We start from the raw sequence: 18,040 nt of genomic DNA, 5'->3' as shown, positions 1-18,040 counted from the left end.
ACGGTAATTAGCTTCACTGCGCAGTCTTTCTCTACTTATGTGTTAGCAACAATAACACCACCCTCCCTCGGTGAATGCAAACACAAGACGATTTATCGCCACCTCAGAGGAAAGATGGGCATGTGTAACCGTTTTTACTGAGAGTGGGTAACGTTATTTGTGATGCTGACTCTATATTCAGACGGTGACACAGGTTAAGGTTAGATACCGGACAGCTAACTAAGCTACATACCGTTTGCTGATGAACGCTCAGGTGGAGAGGAGCTGTTTTCTCTCAGGCTGAAACAAACCTGTCTTGGTTCAGTCATGACCGTCCAGACTTAAACCAGCAACAGCGAAAGCAACACAGAGACATCCCGTGTAGCACCTACAACTCCAGGATCTGAGGTCCGATAGACGGACCGCTGACCATGGCTGCACAACCCTGGACCAATGTTTCCGGCTGCTCCACTCCCAGCCAAGAGGACTTTCCAACAGCTGGGCAGGTAGTCTGCCCTCCCAGCCTTGAGAACCTGTCTTGCGCTTCTTCGAGTCCGAGTCAAGTTAGAAAGCCAGAGCCCATCTCCTATGTGACCCTGCAGGAGCAGCGGTGCGTCCTGAGCTGGTTCCAGGGCTGGACCGCCACTCAGAGGGAGCGGTTCTTGCAGGATCTGCTTGGGAAAGCTGTGCCCGGGAAAGTGTGCACCCTCCTAGATTCACTCAGTACTCTTCAGGTACCTTCTGCACCGTCACGTCTACACAGGGGGTCTTGAAAGCGATATTCCATTTCTAACATTATTTTCTGCCTTTACAAGGTTAAAGACCGACTACCAAACATATTTGAATGCCAGCTGCGCCTCTGGAGCCAGTGGTTTGAGTCTTGGGGAGAAGAGGAGAGAAATCATTTCCTGCACATGTTGGAGGAAAGGGATCCAGTGTTTGTTTCCCATTTTTACAGCAACGTAGCCGCTACAGCAGGAAGAAACTGAGAAATATTTGTACTCTGATAGAAAAGCGAGTGGTTTAAAGTGATGCTAAATGTCTAGTCGTTTGTTTTTCAGACATGTTTGGCTATGATGAGATTGTAAGTCATTTCTTTCGAAGAATAAATGTGTTGTTTACTGCAGCTGTTTCTCCAGGGCTGAACTATACATATCATTATATATAAAGTTGACAACTTTATATTTATGTGAATGTTTCCACCATTGGTGTAGCTTTCCTATTTAGGGACTCAATGGTGTGAACTTGAAAGAAATACAGTATATATATATATATATGAATTAAGCACCGGGGATGACATTGACAAAAGAACAAGTCCTTTTTTAAAATGCAGAAAAATAAACAAAAGGCACCATTGTATATTTGCTGTTTTTATTGTCTGAAACATTCACCAGCAGTAATAACACAAACTTGTGTAACAACTACTCTGCATTCATAGGGATAGTTTTCTATCTTAATGAGATCGGACAACCTATAACATGAACAGTTCTCTATTTGATCCAGTCGACTGATCCAGGAGGAAGCAAAACTACTGGGGTCTGACTTTCAGTATCCTCTGTACAAACATTAATAAATGGATATATTTGTTCTGTAAACCTCTCACCTCTAAATGAGTACAAATGAGCTCTGGTACCACTGTCGTAAAAAGAGATCACTCCATTTTTGTAGTCCAGCAGAATACCCAGTGCAAGAGGTTTTACCTGAACTGGAATTGTAACAGGTCTCTTGTCCAGTGCTTTGTACTGACCTTGTTTGTTCAGGACAATAGTCCAGAAACCATTTGCTGGATTGAATATTATTGATCCCTTTCTTGGAGCAGATTTACTAGACATCCCAAGGTGGTAACAAAGCTTCCCGGCTACAGACACCTCCCAGTAATGTTTGCCACTCGAGAAGCCAGTTGCACCAAGAACAGCGAGAACCACATCAAACCGGCCCGGATTGTCAGGGACATTATGTATTTGCCCACTAGTGAAGATCTCAGTGTTATCTGCAGACAGAGTTAATCTTGGGTGTGCTGTGTCTGGATCCAAGGTGGCTTTAGCTGTAGAAAGAAAGTAGATGGAGTCTTAATATGAGAATTTAAAAAAGAAATTGACATTAGAAAATTTAAAGCAGTACTCAATAGATTTAGTGCACAACTCCCATAAAGTTGAACAATCAAATCATGAAAGGTGAAGTGAAGCAGCACAAGCTGAAACATCCTGACTTTTAGTGTTTAGTACGTGTTAAGCTCTAAAAACACTGGATCCTGCATTTACCACAAAGCAGCATCTGCACTGCATCTTTGAGCAGACCCTCTCTTCATGGTAAAGCTCTAAAAACTCAAACTTCATTTCTACTGCAGCCTTTCATTATACATTTCACAATTTTTCAAAGGCTGAGTTGAATGGTCATAATGAGTAAACTGGTGTAAAAATGTGTAACGTTTGTGTAGAGTGTGTGTTTGTCATTACATTTATGCAGTCTGACCATTTGTTATGTAAAATTTTAATTGCTCAAGTATAAAGAAACATCAAAGAATCTGCAGGCTAACAAATAAAATGAAGCCGTGTGTGTGACTCACTGGCATAGATGGTATTTTCTTCCACTTCACCCAGTTGGTTTTGAAGATCTGAAGAGAGAAAAGCACACATTGAGTATGGGGATTTGGTAAAATCATCAAGAATCAAAAGAGCAACTGTTACCCATCCACCTGTGTATATGAGCATTTTTACAGGGTTGTACATACTGGTATAGTCTTCCTGCAGTTTGTTATGGTCCATCAATTGTTTTTCTAGCTGCTGCTGCAGCTGGTTGATCATGGTATCTTTTTCCTGCATCTGCCTCTGTAGGTTATCAGCAATGTCCTGGGTCTGCTGCAGTTGTTTCTCTAAGTCTATTCAATGAAAAAGCAACATCAATCTCATGTGCACAGGATGTCAACATTACTCTGGGTGCTATTTCCTTTCCTCTGTTATATGCAGATGAAAACTACTTATTTTATGTACAAGTAGGGAGGTGGAACCTACTGCTGTATTCATTCTGCAGTTTGTTAGTCTCACTCATCTTTTCTTCCAACTCCCCACTCAGCTGTATGACGTCGGCAAGCTTCTCTCGCAGCTGCTGCTGAAGGTGATCCACATCCTCCTGGCTCTGATGCAGTTGTCTTTGTAAGTCTGTTTGATGAAGATTTCAGTTTAATCGCTACATGAAACAACTCACTGGACCTCAGGGAAAGACATATGTGCAGAGTGGTCAAAAAGATCATATTGAGGATTTCACCTTCGCAGTTGGTGCTGCTATCACTGCAGCACTTTTTCAGGTCTCTTACTTCTTGCTTTAAGTCTGACGGAGGCAGAGGTGAAAAGCAGATGTTTCAAACAACAGTTAACATAAGACTAAGTGCCAAGGACAAGGTTTAAAGGAGTTTTCATTTCTCTTTTTTGCAAAGAGATGGATGAACACATTGACACTGTTTTGATTTATCGATTAAACTTAAATGTCAGAATACTAGTGTGTGGCGAACAGATAGCCTGACTCTAAGCCAAAAGTGATAGAATCCACCTGTCAGTTCGCTAAAGCTCACTAATTAACAGACCAGTTTAGTTTCATCTGTACAAGAAACAGTGTGTACATGTGACATGTTGTAGTTTTATAATAGGTTATGTGCTCAGCTGTTTCTTCACAATAAGTATTTCCCAAAAAAGTCGCATTATTTCTTTAGAACACCACAATGTACAGTACTCACCATTGTTTGTGCTTGTGAGTTTTTTGTTCTCGTTTTGTAGCGTTTGAACTTTCTGTTTCAAATCTAATAGAAAGAAGATGAAAAATAACCACAACTTGAACAAAACAAATAGTTCCTATTTAGAACAAAGCATGTTCTCGCAATTGTAATTGCATGTTCTTGCAACATGTTTTTTTTTTTTTTCAGAAAACAGAGCTTTACATGTTAGTCTTGGGAATATTTAGAACATCTGTTCTAGCAAACACACTAAGAAATAACTGCTGGATGACAGAAGAGACACAACAGTAGAAAAGCAACAAGCTGACAAACCGTCTATATTCTTTTCATGGGATGGAGTTTTCTGAAGCTTTTTCAGCTGTGCCCTGAGATCACCAATCTCCATGACTAGCAGAGACAAAGTCACAATGTTAGTTTATGCCCGAAAAACACAACATGACATCAAATGTGAGCAAAAAAGAAATGTTTTTACTTGACTTAAAATTATTTTCATCTGCTGTCCTGAGTCGATTTTCACTGTCTTTCAGTTGCCTCTCTGTCAAGCTCAATCTCTTTTGAAGGTCTGAAAGAGTTTTAGAGATCAATGAAATAAAAAACACATGAAACCAGAATTTGTGCATGCATCAGTTTATGGCATTTTGCAATGAAATTCACCTGCTTGGTTCTCAGCATTTGTTTCTTTGAGATATGCTATTTCATCTTCCAGTGGTTTGATTTTCTGATGAAGTTCCATAATTTGAGACGCTACAAAGGCATCACAGCAGGTTAACATTAATATTCTGCAAGCTAATTTATAGTTTTCCACCTAACCTGATTTTTATTCCCACTAAGGCTCAGAAAAATACTTACACAGATCAGTAATCCTCGTTTCACTTGACTCCAGCACCAGGGTCTTTTCTCTGATCCGATTTCTGACATTCTCCAGTTCATTTTGGAGTTCTTCACGAATTAAAACAAAATGTTTACTTCCTTAAGATGTTTTGAAAAAGTATTCACAACAATTCCGAAGAACACCTACTGCTTCCTACCGTTCATTTTCTCTGAATACGTTTTTTTCTGACTCTCTTCTAGCTTATTCAATCTTGCTATTTCCTCTTGTTGAGCCAACATCTGAAAGGCTAATAGAAGAAAGGACGAGTTAGATAACTTTAATGGGTATAAGATTGTGATTATCACTGACAAGACCATTTCATGTTACTGCTATTTTGACATTTAAATAATAACTCACTCAGTTTGATATTTTCATTGTTTTCATCTTCAATTCCTTCAATCAAAGTATTCAAATAATCGTGGAGACCTGGAAATGAGATGTAGTAATCAATCATTTCATATGAGACACATGAATTTTATTATTTTATTAATTCAGTCTAGAAGTTATTGGTTTGGATTAATTAGTACACACAGTCAAGATACATGTCTCTTACTCACCTTCAATCTTACTGTAATTTGTGTCATTTTCTGCCACATTCACATATTTGTCAATCTCTTTTTGTATTGTGATAATCTGCAGAACTGAAAGAAGGGTTCAATGTTAATATTCCTATTTAAACATGTATCATTTTCCAATTTAAACATACACGCAGTTTCATTCAGTGACTTTGATCATTTCATTGGGTGGTTGATGCAAACAAAAATAGTTTTGCTTACATCTTTGTGCTTGCCCACTTTTTGTTTTCAGCTCCTCTGTTCTTTTAGCCAGCTCCTCACTCTTTTCATCTATTATTTTCTGAAGCTCTGCACAGGAAAGAGAAAAACATGTTTTAGCTTGTATGCCCCTGCTTTTCAAGCCCAAATAGGATCACTGTTCAGTGGTTGCACAGCAGCCATTATATACTGTATACGGTCTACGACACAAAGTTTTGTGCACCCATAAATGTACTACATTGAGCTGACACTGAATGACCCTGACCTTTTATCTTGGTTTCAGATTCAGTGTTTTGTTGTTGTCTCTGTAACTCCTCCAGCTGCAGAGTTAATGTAGAGACATGAAGAGCTGAAAGAACCAGAATTATAAACAGTTAAAACAACAGTCCAGAATATTCAACTGTATTTAACTCGTGCCCTCTTCTGGTTTTTTCTCTTTGCAGGTTGCCGTCAGGTAGAGATGGCCAAAGTCAACTAACCTGATGTCTTTCATCTTGGCAGGTTATAATCACCATTGATTTAACCCCTACAGATTCACCCATTATGTTGCCCTCGTCTTAGTTCCCAATGTATTGTTTAAATTTCTTTAAATCCTGTGGTCCTCATCTTTGCTGAGCTCACTAAGTCTTGGCTGTCATACATTTTTAGTATAAAGCCACGAAAGTATAAACAGACAAAATGTGAGATGTCTTGAAGAAAATCCTCCAGACTTTAGTTGTACCCAAAGCACAGCCTGTGTAAAATACAGCGTACTGTGGCCATCGACTCACTCATGCGTGGGCAGGGGGATAATATTTGGTGATTGACTGAGCAAAATTAAAAAATTAACACATCACCACCACTCACCAAGTGAAGTAACATTATCAGATTTGGACAACAGTTCCTTCATTTTCATGTCCAGGTCATTCTGCAGATCTACAAGAACACATTTATAACAGCTGATGACCACACACAGAGAACAATTTGTTAAGATAAATGCAGTTTGTTGACTGGACTCAAAGAAAACGTTTAAATGCCTTAGATAAGGTTGTCGAAGGAGTGCGAACTATTTTCTTCCGAGATGTAGGATTCTTTATTCTTTATGCTCAGCAAGACTTTGAGTATTCAGGTCTTGGCAGGGTTGTGCCAAGACAATTACTGAACAATTACTCTTCATAACATATCCTATTCATTGCACTATATGCAGATGATACTGCCATACGTGTCACAAAACCATCTAAACTGGTACTTCTTTTGTTAAAATGTTTTCAGGGATATTCTCTCTGCTTTTCCCTCCACCCTATAGAGCTGGAGGTGAATTCAGGCTCAAGATGTGCTTGGCACAACACTGAAGCAAAGCTGGTTCATCATTATTGTCATTACATATCTATGTCTATACATCATATCCTCTCTGTAGGCTACAACAACTTAGGAATATTAAAAGGGCACTCATACTTTTAACAACAATTACATTAACTTGGACAGTGAACCTGTTTCTCATAATAGAGGCACAACTGTCCACAATTTTTCAGACGTTTCTGGCCTGTTGGGACTATGAGAAATCAATAGACACTATACTCACCTTTAATTTTCTGCTCAAAACTGGAACAGCGTGCCTCCATCTGATTCAGTTTATTCTGCAGAGCTAGTACAGAAATCACATAAATTCATATCCACTCTTAAGCTTCAATTTTCTTTCTTGTCGCAGATATATATGGTACATATGCTAGAACTGAACTGACCTGTGATCTCAACCTGATCACGAGTGTGTTCCTCTGCTTTTATCTTGAGTTGGTCTCTCAGCTCTAGAAAAAGTAAGGTATGCTTCAGGTCAAAGGGAGTAACATCCACTACATGTTTGCAGTCATGTCAAAGGTGAAAATACACTCACCAGTTATTGTAGAAGATGTTGTTTGGCGTTCATTTTGCTTTTCTGCTTCTCGGTTTCTGAGTTGGTTGTTCAGATCAGTTATTGTCAGAACTGAGGAGCACACGAAGAACAGAAATTAAAGGACATTTCAGACCACTGCTTTGATTATCGATGTAGAGACCATGATTTCTCTGTTCTTACTCAATTTGCCATTTGCCTGATTCTTCTCTTTCAGTTCAGTGGTATATTTCTGCAGCTCATTCTTCTTGGTTGTAAGATCATTTGTGAGCTCTGAAGCAAGTAAGTTAGATACATACGTATTAGTTAAATACAGAATTTCTGGACACAGTATCGACAATATTATAGACAACTTTAGCTTCAGATCATGCATTACTCGCTTGGGATTTGTGAAATTTAATTGGTGATACTTACTGGTTACCTGATCAGTTTGTAACATCTGCTGGGCTGACAGCTGTTTCTGCAGCTGCTCCACCTGATTCTGTAGTGTCATGATTTTCAGCACTAATGCACAAACAAGAGTCAAAAATATAGTTTCATTCAGTAATAGGATCCCAAACAACCTGTGCACTGCGAGCCTTTCTACTCATGATTATTTGACACTCACTCAGTTTTGTGTTTACATCTCCTGTGTGGTCTATTTCACTGATGAGTCCATCCACTCTACTTTGCAACTCTGGGAAAAAAAGCCAGCTCATATTTCTCATTTGTGACTTAACTTTTTAAATAATGTCACTTTGAATTCAGTCTTCGGCATTTGAAATACACTAACCTTTTACATGATTACTTGTGGTCCCATTGGCAGCCTTTTTCTGAACATCCCATATTTCATTCTGCAGCTCAATGATTTGTAAAACTGAAACAAATAAGCATTGATTTTGAATGGATTCACTGCATGAGAAATCTATCTACGTGTTCCTCTAAATTAAAGGATAAATGTCTATTTACTTTATTACTCCACAATTTTCTTAACAAATAACACTGGGCTTTCTGTCGATAAGAGACATTTGGCTAATACAAAAAGATTAATTTGAGGTCATAAGAAAACACCAAAAGTTGAGTTTAGTGCTGCTTTTCCATTTATTCCATGCCTCTCTAGGAATTGAACTGGCAACCTCACAAGCTCATTTCTCGGAGCTTTAGGCCACCACTGCATCATGTCTTATAGAGATTATTACAAGGTTTTGGAAAGCTCCAGCCAACTGCTTGCTATTGTGCCGCCCAATATGATTTGTCACCCATGGTTTTCAGATCAGTAGAGTCCATTATTATTGCAGTGCCAAAGAGAAGTGTTTGCTGCCTAGTCACATAAATTATAAAGCCACGGTCTTTAAAATAGTTCAGTGTTTTGTAAAAAACTAAAGAAGTAAAGGACATAGAGAAACTATAAGACTGCAGAGACCTGGAGGTTTTAACACGTAATCTAGGCAAAAGTAACTAATGCATCTGTCATGAAACTGATTGATAATTGTAGCATGGTTGCTATAGCAACACCATCACAAGAAGCAACTAAATGAATTTCAATTTCTTTATTCCCTGTACAGCAGTATCAAACTTAGAAGCAAACTTGATCACTGAGGTGACAATTCTGACAGTTGTAATGTTAGACCCATAAATATCAACAGTGCCTTAATAAGGACAGTTTTCTTACTTATTTTAGGGTTGGTAATCCGTCTCTCAATGTCTGTAGTCCTGGAGTTCAGTTCTGCTTCTTTCTCTTTCAGTTGCCTCTGCAGATCTTTGAGGATGCAAACAAAAGGAAATCATTTTGTTCTCTGTCTCATGATTCAAGCCACATCTAAATGGTGGTAGAGTAAACTCTTCCATGTTCATTTAACATAGCTCAACCACTAAAACATCTCTGAGCCTTGGAGACGAAAAAAATGATCTCATTTTACATGTAAACGTCGACTGTTATTCACCCAAGATCCTGTCTGGGTCTTTTGTTGTGGAGATCAGATCCCTCAGAGTCGTCAGCTCATCATGCAGGTTTATCACAGTCAGAACTGACCCAGAAAAACAGAGCAAACATCACTGCCTAGTCTGTAATTCTGAAACAAACAATGACAAAGTCAACAAACAAGACTTGGTGTAGTAAAATGAAGAGATTTTACTCACTGAGTGCTGCTTTGGAGTCTCCACTTCTGTTCAGTTGTGCAATTTTCTGTTCAAAGTCAGTTTTTACCTCTGAAAGAAACAGACACATAATCCAAATTCAGAGCTGAAACTAAAATACAAACAATCAGCTCCTCAAGTTAAAGTTTCCAACTCACGCTCGTGTCTTTCCTTAAGTCCAGAACATTTTGCGCTCATTATTTGCAGTTTCTTCTGCAACTCTGTTGAATACAAAGAGAAAGCAACATCGTCAAACATCACCCTTCAGAACAATTTTCCTTATTTCATCATCTTATAAAATCAACTCGCCGTGGACCTCAGCCTCAGCAGTGACATGTTCCCTTTCCCTGGCCTGAAGCAGAGCCTTGAGGGCTGGTTTAAAACATGGTAGCATTAGTCAAGGCCTTTTTGCAGCAACACCTGTGGAGGTAAAGACCTGGCAACTTACACTTGATCTCAGCCTGAGAGTGTTCTGCACTTCTTGCCCTCAACTGTTCCCTCAACGCTAGAAAAAGTCAGTTTCTACTCGAGGTTATCAAAGAACTAAAGTTTATTCAGTGACCAGATGAAAATCAGATACTTACCAGTAATTGTTAAAGAAGATGCTGTGTTCTTGTTCTGATGTTCTACTTCAATTTTCCTGAGTTGGTTATGCAGATTGGTGAGTGCCAGAACTGAGGAACATAGATATTATATTATGTACGTAGATATTTAGGTCAATAAATGCAGACGTCATTTTCCCTTATTACTTACTTAACCTGGCATTTGTCTGATTCTTCTCATTGAGCTCGCTGACATATTTCTGCATTTTTATCCTCTTAGATGAAAGATCATCTCTGAGCTCTGGGACAGATCAGAAAGTTAGACAACAGCACATTTTTGTCTGTAGAAAAATAAAACACAACAAAACCTTCTCTGTCTGCTGTCATATTCTGCTGATAGTTGCATCTTGCTGTAACCCATCTGACTGTAGTGGTATTGTGAAGAAGGAGTAGATACTCACGTGTTACCTGAGAGATATCTAACACCTTGAGGTCTGACAACTGCGTCTGCAGATGCTCCACCTGACTCTGCAATGTCAGGATTTGCATCACTGACGCACAACAGACAGGAAACAAAAATGCATTTTACTCCCAAAGATCCTGTAATAAAGGTGCAAAGAATTTCTCACATTTATTTCAGACTCACTCAGTTTTGTGTTCTTGTCTCCCTTGTCTATTTCAGTAATAAGACCATCCGCTCTCGTTTGCAGCTCTGGGAAAAAAGTAAATTAGATTTTATCACCTCTGACTGGATTATCAAATTATTTAACCCTGAACTGTTAAATGACAGAAAAAAACATACTGACCTTTTAGACGGTTACTTGTGGTTCCATTGGCTGCATTTTTCTGAAGGTCCCAGATTTCACTTTGTAGCTCAATGACTGTTAAAACTAAAACACACAAACATGCAATGAGTTTGTTTATAATAATGATTTTCCTGACAGGTTGCCACTACGACAATTTGAGCCCATCTCACACATCCTACTCTGTCACTGATCAGTTTAACCTGCATATGGTCCATATTTCAGAAACTGCCAAAAGGTTTAGGATTCCTTTCCTCTGCCCTTTGACCCTGGTTTACAGCAGGTAGAAGACTCCAGGTTAGATTTAGGACTGTGAAAGTATTGGAGCAAATCTGTGCTAGAGCTTTCATTCAATTGGCTCTCTGAATTTGTGTTTAATTAGCATTAGCAACAACTAATAACGCTGTTAGAGAGCAGGATCACATAACAACCATTTTCTATACGAGAAGGATGATTTATGATTAAGCTACAGGACATTAAACCCAAGGTCCAGATTGTCACAGTGGACCAACTCCATAAGCTCACTTATTTGGGGGTTGGTAATCAGTCTCTCAATGTCTGAGGTCTTGGAGTTTAATTCCATTTGTTTCTCTTCCAGTTTCCTGTGTAGATCTATGAGGTGACAAGCAGATACAGAGAAACTGAGTTGAGACAATGGCCTTAAAGACCACAGATAATTACAGTGATTTAATGTTGCTCACCTGAGATCCTGTCTGGGTCTTTTGTTGTAGAGATCAGATCCCTCAGAGTCGTCAGCTCACCGTGAAGGTTTATCACACTTAGAACTGACCCACAAAAAGAGCAAATATCACTGTTTCCAAGTTCACAGCTTTAAATCAACAATAGGATGCTAGGTTAGTTACTGAGTTGCAGAGACACTACGCAACACAAGAACACAAGAAACCACTCATTTATAACAGAGAGATTTCAGCTTTCATGTGAGGGCTCACTGAGTGCTGTGTTAGAGTCTCCTGTTCTGTTGAGCTCTCCAACCATCTGATCAAATTCAGTCTTTACTTCTGATAGAAACAAACACATGAAATAAAGAAGTTAAGCTAAAACAAAATCATCAGAGAATTTACTTGAATCTGATTTATTGTGCAACTTACGCTCATATGTTTTCTCAAATCCAGAACATTCTTCACTCTTTAATTGGAGTTTCCTCTGCAACTCTGTCATTTGCAAAGAGAAAGTCAGGTTATCAAAGCTCTTGTCTGAAAATATCCTATGAAACCTTTCCTATTACAAAAAACCTTAGAATACTAGATGGGGATCAAAAGAACTCACCCTTTATTTCAGCTTGAGCTTTTGCATATCCTCTTTCTTTGGCCTGAAGCATTGCCTGAAGAGCTGTAAATGTATTAAGTAAGTAACTTTAATACATTTAAAGTTATACTAAGTAATGTATTACAGTTATACTAAGTGTTTTCTGCATTAACTTAAGAAAATGGCTAGAGAAGGACTCACTGGTGGCTTGACTTGTTGAAGTTGTCTGGTATTGCTCATCATTCTGCAGCTCTCTCAGCTCTTCCATTACACTGATGATTTTCTTGACTGGTTAAAGTGAAGAAAAAAAAAAAAGACTCCAATGTTTAGATTTGAACTTTTGGAGATGAAATGTTTTCCAAAGTGAATCTGCCTCTTTTTCATACTTGTACTTACTCGTTTGTGCCTGGGCATACTCTGTTGCCTCTAGTTGTTTCTGCAAATTTTCCTGCCTTTTCTTCTCTATGTCAAAACTACCTCTTAGCTCTACGATGAAAAACAAAACAAGTATAATAATTTGATACACATCAGACAAGCATAAGTGTGACTTTCAATTTAAAAATTTGAGTAAAATGTTAGGCCAGTCACCTGTGAGTTGAGAGTCAACAAATTTTTTGGCATTTGACATTAACTGTCTAAAATGCTCAACCTCAGACTGTAAAACCAAAATTTCTTTGGCTGGAGAAACAAGAAATAGTATATCAAATTAATGCTGCAGAAAACACACAAGTTTAAAAAACACACTAGTTTTTTTTTTTTTTATTTGCACACTTACCAAGTTCCATGTTGTTCTCATCACGATTTAGCTGTAAAATCTTCTTTTTAAGAAGCTCAGTCTTTATCTTCCACTGCCTCTGATGATCTGATAAAAAAGAAACAAAAATGAATGAATGAATGTTTGTGTATCTTTTCAAAACTGTAGGTCAAATAAATCAGGATCAACAATATATCTCAACACGACAATAAGGAACTTACCAATGGCATCAGTTTTGGATTTTTCAATTTGGATGTTTATGAGCGTCTGTAATGCTGCAAGGTTACTGTTCACAGAAATCAGCTCCAGCACTGGAAGAGCAGCAGAGAATGTGTGTCAGAAAATGTTAGACACAGATTTTTTTTATATTGTTCATTTCAATGGACATATTAAAGTAAAGACATGGAGAAGTGTACTGACTAGCTGAGGTGACGTCTCCTTTGCCTCGCAGCTCACTGAGCTTCTTATTCAGTTGTTCTTGGAGAGCTGATGAAGTGAAAGTGATGAAGCAGAAAATGGAACAGAAATAAAACGCTCAAATAAGGATTCCTACAAACACTAAACAGAAAAACAGATAGAAATAACATATCGTTGATGCATGAATTCAGTCTTTTTCTCCAAGTTTGTAATAGGAAAAATGGATCATTAGATGTGGTGTGTAAATACACTCAAGCTCCCAGCAGTTTACCCAGAATGCTCCTGCCTGGCTGAAGACTACTTTGTCCTTTTCTTGATTCTTGTTCTAAATCCCAGATCTCATTTTGCAGTGAGATGATCTGAAGAACTAAACACACACAAGTATTTCACAACCACTGACTATTGCATACACTTACAGAGAAAGCTTAGGATTTTCATGTGCTCAGCTTTCAGAAAAGTCTTGGTCATTTTAAAACATATCCTTACTGAGTGTTGCGTTTGTGAGGCTTCTTTGAATTTGTTGCTTCTGTGCATTGTGTTCACTAATCGTCTCTTGCAGCTTACTCTGTAACTCTACAAAACAGAAATTTAGAAAAAACATTTTAATTCAAAGACATTTAGCTGATGCTTAAAAACTACTCGCTTTAAAAAATATCAGTTGAAGCCAACGTCAAGAATAGATTAAAGAGATATTGAAATTTATTGCAGTGACAGCCACAGACGATTTTAGTCCTAAATTAAGGCTATATTCACACCTGTGGCTCGTTTGCTTTGTTCTGAATCAGGGGGCTAGAAAGATCCATTGTTGCATTGTTGCATCTTTTGGGTTGGTTGTGTTCACAGGGTCACAGTCACAGTAAACAAATGTCATGTGCAAACCAGCTGTTCTCTCATTGGTCGGGAATCTTACCCGGAAGGAGGAAAAGTTTACCCGGAATCCATTTCAGGAGGTGGCGGCAATGCACCATAGGTTGTTGGACAACCGGCCATATAAACAATAATGATAATAATAATAATAATAACAGGTTGTTTACCAGGGAAAAACAAACACGTAGCATCAGCAGCATGTTTGTCTGGCTAATGTACCAGTGTTAGCTAAACCAACAAAACAAACAAACAAACAAAAACAAAAACAAAAAAAATATTTCTTCTTCTTTTGTTTTGGTTGGTAGCCAGGTGCATTACTACCCCCTCTGCTAGAGGTGAACCACAGTTATGAGTCTTGTCCCAGTCGCTGTGTCCATTATGTTCACGCTGCAAACGAACTGCTACAGGGCCCGAATAGAACTGGGCCGAGACCAGTCCTTCTTGTTTTATTCACATCTGCCCAAACGAACCGATATTTGGGGTCAAACGCTCCCTGTTTCGGAACAAACTGCTCAGGTGTGAATACACCCAAAGACTTTCCCAGGAAATGTAAAGTAAAGTGGAAAAAATCAGCTCTGTTTTCACCTGAATGTTCAGTAGCATTAGTTCCAAGTTTGATCTTCCTCTGTAATGTCTTCATCTCGCTGGTAAGTTGAATGAATTTCAGAACTAGAACATAAAAGTCTCTGCATTACCACAATGAAATGCAATCCAGGAAACCAGTGAGCTGTACCACACAATAAAAAAACAAAAATATGTGTGTTTTAGTCCATGTCAGGTAAACTTACTCAGTAATGTGTCACTATCAAGTGTTTGTAGCAGCTGTGTCATTTTGTTTTGCACCACAGTTTGATAACCTGTCAAAAAATGAAAGATGCATTTTAATATTTGTTTATTTGTATCATCTCTAAATGTGCCAAATCCTTTCCATAGAGTGGAGTTAATGAAAAGCTTAGTCAGTACTAGCTGAGGCTGTTAAACTGCATGTAGAAAGCTGCAATTTCAGCAGTCTGACATTGCTCCTCAACACAGTGGCTTCAGCGTCTGTCAGAAAGAGTACAAGGTGTATTAGAGCAACAGTATCACAGCTAGACCACCAGTCTCCAGTAATGCCATACTTTACCTTGAGTCCTAAAAGGACGAATACTCACCAAGCTGTCTGTTGCGCAGCGTTGTCTGCTGAAGCTGGTTGTTCAACGAACTCAGCTCTTCCTCAACACCTGCCAAGGTTAAATGTTTAGTCAGAAAAAATACAATATAAAATACGGTGTCACATTGTGTCGGTATCATAACTTATGTATGATTTATGTCAGCCCTGTATGCACCATATGTCTTTGGTACTATATCAGTATAAGAACCACTCACCAGTACAGGTTTTGATAGTAACTGACTGTAAGGGAAAAAAAGAACATATTTAATTACTTGAAATACCATAAAGTACACAAGAAAAAAAAAGTAACTCTTGATGAGTTAGCATAATAACAAACCAGAGTAGATATGCATAACTTTGAAAAGCATTCATCACATACCGTTACATTTATATTCCTAGGATCAATTCCTTCTGGTAGGTTTATCTGAGGTAAAAGAATTTTTAAAATGACTTCTTTATGTACTATTATGACTGTCCAAACTGGTAAATGAATGTGTTTATCTCATTCGTCAAGTCATAGGTTTGGGGACTGACCGGGATCTTAGAAATGATGTGGTCTAGCTCTAGATTTCGCATAGGACTGTTTGACAGAATCACATCCTTATGGACTGAGAAAACATTGAAAGAAATCACCATTAACAAATGCATGTAACTTTCAGACTTTAAAATATTCCCATTTACTGCTTACTAATTAAGTGTTATTAAGTTGAAATACTTCCCCTTACCATGTCTATTGTCAGAAGTTTGAAAAACACAGGAGAGAAGTAGGGGAACCCAAATGAAGTGAGAACCTCCAGCCATTGCCCTGCCTGTAAACTGCCCTCTATTAACAGTCCTGGTGCTTTTTATACACCGTGGTGCAGTGTCAATTTCCAAAAATGGTAAAGTAAACCATTGATGATTCTTATGAAAAGGTGTGTATGACAAGTTGACCTGCCCAATTATATGCACTAGATCGAGGAAAATGATTACAAAATGTGGGCTCAGAATATTGCAGACACATTAATTTATCAAATATCGTGCTAAGATCAAAGAGCAAGCAAAATCAATAAAGGTCAACGTGCCTCCAGGTTTAATAATTAGATATCTGATACAAAACACAACAGTTGGGAGATTAGAGATTTTGCAATACTACAAATTTAAAAAAATAAAATAAAATAAAAAAAAATCCAATTATAAACAGTTCATTATCTTGCTACAGATGCCTATTTTTTGCAATCTTCAGTGCAAATAGTTACACTGCATTTTCTTAAAAATGCTACAATGTTACAGGAAGACAACAGCAGCTGTGCAGAACTGATCTAGTTACATAAAGTAAATTTAAGATATTAATATAACACCAGGCCCTGTGATGGACTGGTGACCTGTCCAGGGTGGACCCCTGCGTTTCACCCAAAGAGAGCTGGGATAGGCTCCAGCAGATCCCTGTGACCCTGGTTAAGGAATAAGCAGGTATAGATGATGGATGGATGGAATATATCATAAGCAGAAAAACTTCAATATGAGTTTAATTACTGCTTAGTGTGTTGCACATTCAACCCAAAATTTTGAGTGACAAGCCCTTAAGTTGTGTTGGTGAATTCTGAAAAGTGAAAGGTTCAAAGTAACAAATACAACTATTTGCACCAAGTTACTGATTAAAATAAATATTTAAAGGCCTTTAACAGTGGTATGCATGTGGGTAGAGAAAAAATGTCCTTAAAAATGTATCCTTGTGCTTCTCTACTAGTTTGGCAATCTGTACACTATATTGCATGAACTTTGTCAAATGAACTTTACGGGAACACTTTTGAAATTGGCAAACATATCTATTTACACTGAGTTACTGATCAGAGTGACTTTTTTTCCAGGTGTTTTTTCATTAGGGAATGCCAGTAACTGGAAGTTTACAAATTTGAAATCACATGATGAGTAAACAGGTTTAGTAATACTTTTTTATAATGCTCTCTTATTACCCTATTGCTAAGAACATAATATGATATTTTTCATGAAAATGCATCAGTAAACGATGTTGTCCTATATTTGAGCTCTAGACTTTCACATGTCAATACATTTGCAAAAATAGGTGGAGAGTTAAACGAGTTCCCCTGGTCTGAAACAACCAGATGAACTGTGGTCGTTTACAGTACCAGGACTGCATCATGGCACATGAACACAGTCAGCCAAGTAAACCAGCAACTGAGGAGAGCAGTCTAGGTTAAAACCCTCTAGAGCCCACTGTTGCAGAATTACAACATCACTTTTAACAATTCTAAACCAAGCCCTGCAATTTTTTTTTTTCTCAAGACCACATTAACATAGTTATTGGATCCTGTTGGTTGTCCTCACAATACTATTGGTTAAAAGAGGCGTTTATAGGTCCGGTCATCTGGCCACAACTCACTCTACCTGCTCATTTTATTCTATATTTGGGTCTTACAGGGATTTATGATGCAAATTTTAAACTCTGACTGCAGGTTTGGCATTTGTGTTTCCGGTTATGGACTTTTATTTTGAGTTCTGATTTCCTGTGTCACCTGAGTAGATCCATGTAGCATGTTAATTAGTGTAGATTGGTGTCACCTGTTTTCGATTAGTCCTGTGTTCTAATGTATTTATATTCCCTCTGTTCTATTGTTCTATGTTGGAGGAATGTTGTTAATATGGTTTTCACCCGGGCCAGTGAGGGATCATCGTATTTAGTTCGTATGCTGAGTGTTAAGTTTAGTTTGACGCCGAGGGGTGAAATTAAAGACTGTGTTTGTTCCCTAAGAGTGTCTCCACTGTACCTGAGCCTGTTTCCCCTGAAATAAAGGCAACTGTCACACTGTCAACAGTTATGTATGATATGCCATATGAAAATAATTTTCAAATTAAAGCATTTTCTTTTTAAAAGACAAGAGTTGTTTTTTAAAATGCATTTTTTCCAA

General features: G+C 38.1%; 2 protein-coding genes across 2 annotated transcripts; one reads left to right on the top strand and one right to left on the bottom strand.

Annotated features, from left to right (window-relative positions):
• Positions 1 to 5: 5 nt before the first annotated feature.
• On the top strand, positions 6 to 1,338 carry c17h14orf119 (chromosome 17 C14orf119 homolog). Its single transcript, XM_026314502.1, has 2 exons — positions 6 to 713; positions 795 to 1,338. Exons 1-2 carry the CDS (start codon positions 411 to 413, stop codon positions 966 to 968), a joined length of 477 nt encoding a protein of 158 aa, XP_026170287.1. The 5' UTR covers positions 6 to 410; the 3' UTR covers positions 969 to 1,338.
• A 131-nt stretch (positions 1,339 to 1,469) lies between these two features.
• LOC113134911 (putative leucine-rich repeat-containing protein DDB_G0290503) lies at positions 1,470 to 15,196 on the bottom strand. The gene is made up of 49 exons (XM_026314501.2): positions 15,133 to 15,196; positions 14,945 to 15,025; positions 14,770 to 14,838; positions 14,567 to 14,650; positions 13,601 to 13,687; positions 13,386 to 13,481; positions 13,118 to 13,183; positions 12,919 to 13,008; positions 12,719 to 12,805; positions 12,532 to 12,621; positions 12,340 to 12,429; positions 12,145 to 12,231; positions 11,965 to 12,027; positions 11,787 to 11,849; positions 11,628 to 11,696; positions 11,379 to 11,462; positions 11,203 to 11,289; positions 10,681 to 10,764; positions 10,521 to 10,586; positions 10,336 to 10,425; positions 10,086 to 10,175; positions 9,917 to 10,006; positions 9,491 to 9,553; positions 9,336 to 9,404; positions 9,140 to 9,223; positions 8,869 to 8,955; positions 7,990 to 8,073; positions 7,825 to 7,893; positions 7,632 to 7,721; positions 7,401 to 7,490; positions 7,221 to 7,310; positions 7,072 to 7,134; positions 6,912 to 6,974; positions 6,197 to 6,265; positions 5,616 to 5,699; positions 5,354 to 5,440; positions 5,135 to 5,218; positions 4,935 to 5,003; positions 4,735 to 4,824; positions 4,556 to 4,645; positions 4,361 to 4,450; positions 4,179 to 4,268; positions 4,019 to 4,093; positions 3,710 to 3,772; positions 3,244 to 3,306; positions 2,991 to 3,137; positions 2,711 to 2,857; positions 2,546 to 2,593; positions 1,470 to 2,023 (listed from the first exon to the last, which is right to left on the bottom strand). Exons 3-49 carry the CDS (start codon positions 14,810 to 14,812, stop codon positions 1,470 to 1,472), a joined length of 4,308 nt encoding a protein of 1,435 aa, XP_026170286.1. The 5' UTR covers positions 14,813 to 14,838; positions 14,945 to 15,025; positions 15,133 to 15,196.
• Between the last annotated feature and the right edge of the window lie 2,844 nt (positions 15,197 to 18,040).

The sequence above is a fragment of the Mastacembelus armatus genome, chromosome 17, assembly GCF_900324485.2.
Source record: "Mastacembelus armatus chromosome 17, fMasArm1.2, whole genome shotgun sequence".
NCBI lineage: Eukaryota > Metazoa > Chordata > Actinopteri > Synbranchiformes > Mastacembelidae > Mastacembelus > Mastacembelus armatus.
This window is presented reverse-complemented; position numbering and strand designations above follow the sequence as displayed.

Coding starts and splice junctions, on each gene's coding strand:
- c17h14orf119 (XM_026314502.1), top strand. CDS start 411: ATGGCTGCACAACCCTGGACCAATGTTTCCGGCTGCTCCACTCCCAGC. Junction 714..794: donor ATTCACTCAGTACTCTTCAG/GTACCTTCTGCA, acceptor TGCCTTTACAAG/GTTAAAGACCGACTACCAAA.
- LOC113134911 (XM_026314501.2), bottom strand. CDS start 14,812: ATGACACAGCTGCTACAAACACTTGATAGTGACACATTACTGA. Junction 7,722..7,824: donor AGATGTAAACACAAAACTGA/GTGAGTGTCAAA, acceptor TTTGTGCATTAG/TGCTGAAAATCATGACACTA. Junction 2,024..2,545: donor AGAAAATACCATCTATGCCA/GTGAGTCACACA, acceptor TTCTTTCTACAG/CTAAAGCCACCTTGGATCCA.